At 57.1% G+C, this 3,697-nt stretch overlaps 1 protein-coding gene across 1 annotated transcript; it reads left to right on the top strand.

The window, feature by feature from the left end:
• Positions 1–1,358: 1,358 nt before the first annotated feature.
• LOC122373132 lies at positions 1,359–2,862 on the top strand (the record flags this gene model as incomplete). Its single annotated transcript, XM_043350928.1, has 2 exons — positions 1,359–2,708; positions 2,842–2,862. Coding segments are annotated over 2 exons (1,371 nt in total), but the record flags the coding sequence as incomplete, so codon positions are not given.
• Between the last annotated feature and the right edge of the window lie 835 nt (positions 2,863–3,697).

The following is a 3,697-nucleotide window of genomic DNA, read 5'->3' as shown; positions in this document are numbered from 1 at the left end:
GCCGCCACCGGCGCCGCCGATCGCGTTCGAGATGAGGCCCTGCAGCAGGCCGCCGGCCGCCGCCGCCGCCGCCGCCCCCGCCTCCGCCCGCCGCCCAGAGCACTGCCGAACGCTGACTGGATGAGAGAGCCCATATCGACGCCGGCGGCCCCCTTGCCGCCGTGCTTCATGGAGACCTGAGGGGCGCCACCGCCGCCGCCACCTCCGCCGCCGATCATCCCTGATACCTCCGAGGATGTCCTGGGCTCCGCCGCCGCCGCCGCCGCCACCATACCCGCCGCCGCCGCCGCCTCCGCTGAGGAACACGGACACAGAGGTCACAACACACTGCAGATGGTGGGACATACTAGGGTCGCTGGTTCTTGGCCACAGTCAGGGTTCTGATGGAGACACACTTGGATTAGTTAGGTTAGTAGATAACTCGTTTATGACAAACTACTTGATTGTAGATAATTGTTTAATTGAAGTTAGAAACTCGATCGGTTTAGTCACATTCAACATTCTAAATTGAGAGGACACAATCAAACACTATAGTGAATAACAGCTCACATCAGACAAATTTCGCTTCCAATGAAAGAAAGAAGTTAGGATGATTGGGAAACGAGACTGTAGTTGATTCACACAATAAAACTACAGGAGACAAATCTAAAGCTCACTGACATTCAGTAAGCTGGAGACTGGGTAAGCCTTTAGGGATAATGACCAGCATGGCACATGCGGATCCATTACAAGTTACAAGTAAACAAACTTAGGAAGTGCAAAAAAAAAAAACAATGAACTGCAGATGAATCGAAAACCACAAGCAAAGTGCATCTATCCAGCTGACATTTGTATGTGTTCATTCATAGCATACGCTAAGTTAAAGCGCATGGTTGTCGCAGAAAAACTCAACAAACCAAACACCCCAACCTAGCATCTCAACAGGGTTTTGACCCTACCCCATCCATAAACACATAAAATCTGCAATGGCTAAGGCCGGGTGGCATCCAACTATTGCAAACGCCACCCATAAAACACGAACCCGTGCACTAAACTCCACACCCAAGCGTCCATTCCTTCGCGCCCCTAGTTAGCCATGACCCAGCGAATGGGGTCTATTTCTGTCGAGTCCTGAGCCGCTGGTGGGACGTCGGTGGTCGAGCTCTGCCCCCCCCCCCCCAGTGCGTCTCTCCCCCGCGGGCCCCAGTTGGCAGCGGTTTCTCTCGCTGGGGCGTGAAGCGGGACGGGCCGCCTGCCAGCGGGCCAGCTCGACCCAGCCACCTTCCTGGGTACGCTAGCCACCCACGCTGGTGCTACACTGGTGCGCTGGTGATTTGAACTGCTGTCAGCTCAAGTGTGCAGCCGACTCTCCTGGGCAGCGACTCCGCCAACTTCTGACAACATACGGACTGACAATCAGCAACAACCGGCACCCGACCTACCGACCGGCCGGCTCGCTGCTGGATATCGTGGCTGTCAGCCGCCCTGACTACCTGCTGCGCGCTGGCGTCACGCGCTGCCACTATGGCACCCCGCACGATTACACCCGAGCTGTGCTGCAGTGCACCGGCAGGACCAGGGTGGCCGGCCCGGTCACACAGCGCCGGCGACTCGGCCGGATCGACGCCGACAGCTTCAACCGGCAGCTGAACAACATCGACTGGAGCCCAGTGTTCCGGACACAGCTGACAGCCAGCAAGTGGGAGTCGTTCTGCGACATCTTCCTCGGGCAGCTGGACACAGTGGCACCCGTTACGAGGGTGCAGCAGCGACCTCCTGGGAGCCTGTTGGTCTCGGCACCTACCAGAGACCTGATGGCGCGACGGAGACAGGCCCTGCGCCCTGGTGGCGACCGAGAGAACTATAATGAGCTGAACCGTCTGTGCCGCGCGGCTGTCCGGAAAGACCAGCAGGCCCACATCAACCGGGAACTGGCCAAAGCAGGGCCTAGCAAAGTCTGGCGGGTACTACGGCCCATCATCGGCAGCAAGAAAGAGGCGGCGGTTCCCAGCGCCACGCCCGACGCGCTAAACGACTATTATGTGAGCATAGGGCCAATCACAGCTGCCAGCGTCCCCCCGCCCACGGTACCAGTGCCGGTCAGACTGCCGCGTGTCACGACGAGCCGGTTCAGACCGCAACCGATCGACATGGACACGCTCGGCCTGCTCCTGCTACACATGAAGCCGTCAACATCAACAGGCAACGACGGGATCAGCGTCAGCATGTTCCGCACCTTCTTTTGGGGCATGGGTCACGTCCTGTTGGACATAGTCAACTCCAGCCTGACGACCAGCAACGTGCCCGGCCCCTGGAAACATGCAATGGTAACGCCAATCCCAAAAGGACAAGGACCATCGGAGCCAGCAAACACTCGCCCGATCTCCATCCTGCCGGCGATAATGAAGGTTGTTGAGCGGGTCGTCCAGCGCCAGCTGGTGCAGTACTTGGAGGCCAACCAGCTCCTGTCAACCACCCAACATAGCTACCGCAGCGGCCGCAGCACCGAGACGGCACTCAGCGTCATCACCGACCGTGCGCTGGAGGCGATGGACGCTGGAGAGGTGTCGATCCTGGTGCTGTTGGACCTCTCCAAATGTTTTGACGTTGTGCCGCACGGGAGACTGCTGGATAAGCTCGCACTGTATGGGGTAGATACCGAGTGGTTCGGCAACTACCTAAGCGGACACACTCAGCAGGTGCAGATGGCCAGTGGTGACGGTGGATACGTGCGGTCGAGTGTCAAGTCAAACACAATTGGCGTGTTCCAAGGCGGATCGTTAAGTTGTATGTTGTATTCGGTGTTTGCAAACGAAATGTGTCTGTACCTGCCTGACGGTGTCACAATCGTGCAATTTGCAGACGATACTCAACTTCTTGTGAGCGGTAAAAAGCGTGACTTGGCACAGGTCATCCAACGCATGGAGCAGGCGCTAGAGTGTCTCTTCCAGTGGTTCTGCGCAAACACTATGAAGCTAAACACCGCTAAGACGCAGGTCCTTGTACTAGGAACCCCCGCTATGCTGCGAGGACTGCCGCCTGTCACACTGACTGCCATGGGTGCTGTTATTCCGGACTCTAGAGTTGTCAAAAATCTCGGAGTGGTCATGGACAATCCCCTCAGCTTCAGGTCGCACATCGATTATGTGACAGCTAAGTGTACTGGTGTCCTAATCGGTCTGATGCACGCCAAGCACGTTATACCGAAGGCCTCTCTGCCTGTGGTAGTAGAAGCGCTCGTGAACTCCGTTATCAGATATTGCTTCTCGCTATACGGTACGTGCACCGCTACTCAGATTCATCGTGTGCAGAAACTGCTGAACTTCGGTGCTCGAGTTATTAGCGGCCGTCGTAAATACGACCACATCAGTGACGTTCTGTGCGACTTGGAGTGGTTGAATGCCCCTAACCTTGCTAAGTACCATCGCATCAGTTTGGTGCACAGGGTCACTACGACTGGAAAGCCGGAAGCGATCGCACAAACCATCGGTGACACCCTGCGTCACTCGTACGAGACGCGCAGAGCTGCCGACCACGCGCTGCCGAGAATCCGCACGGAAGCCGGTCGCCGGCGGCTCTGTTATAGCGCAGTGCGTGAGTACGACTCTCTGCCGTTTGACGTCACCGTGCGAAACTTTCGGCGCCAGCTCAAAAAGCATCTATTGAAAGAACAGTGTGAGGCGCATGGTTAGCTCAGGTCGAGTGGTTGAGTGCTGCT

Source organism: Amphibalanus amphitrite, unplaced genomic scaffold (genome assembly GCF_019059575.1).
Source record: "Amphibalanus amphitrite isolate SeventyFive unplaced genomic scaffold, NRLGWU_Aamphi_draft 001448F_arrow, whole genome shotgun sequence".
NCBI classification, from domain to species: domain Eukaryota; kingdom Metazoa; phylum Arthropoda; class Thecostraca; order Balanomorpha; family Balanidae; genus Amphibalanus; species Amphibalanus amphitrite.
Note: the sequence above shows the minus strand (reverse complement) of the source record. Positions and strands in the feature narration are given on the sequence as shown.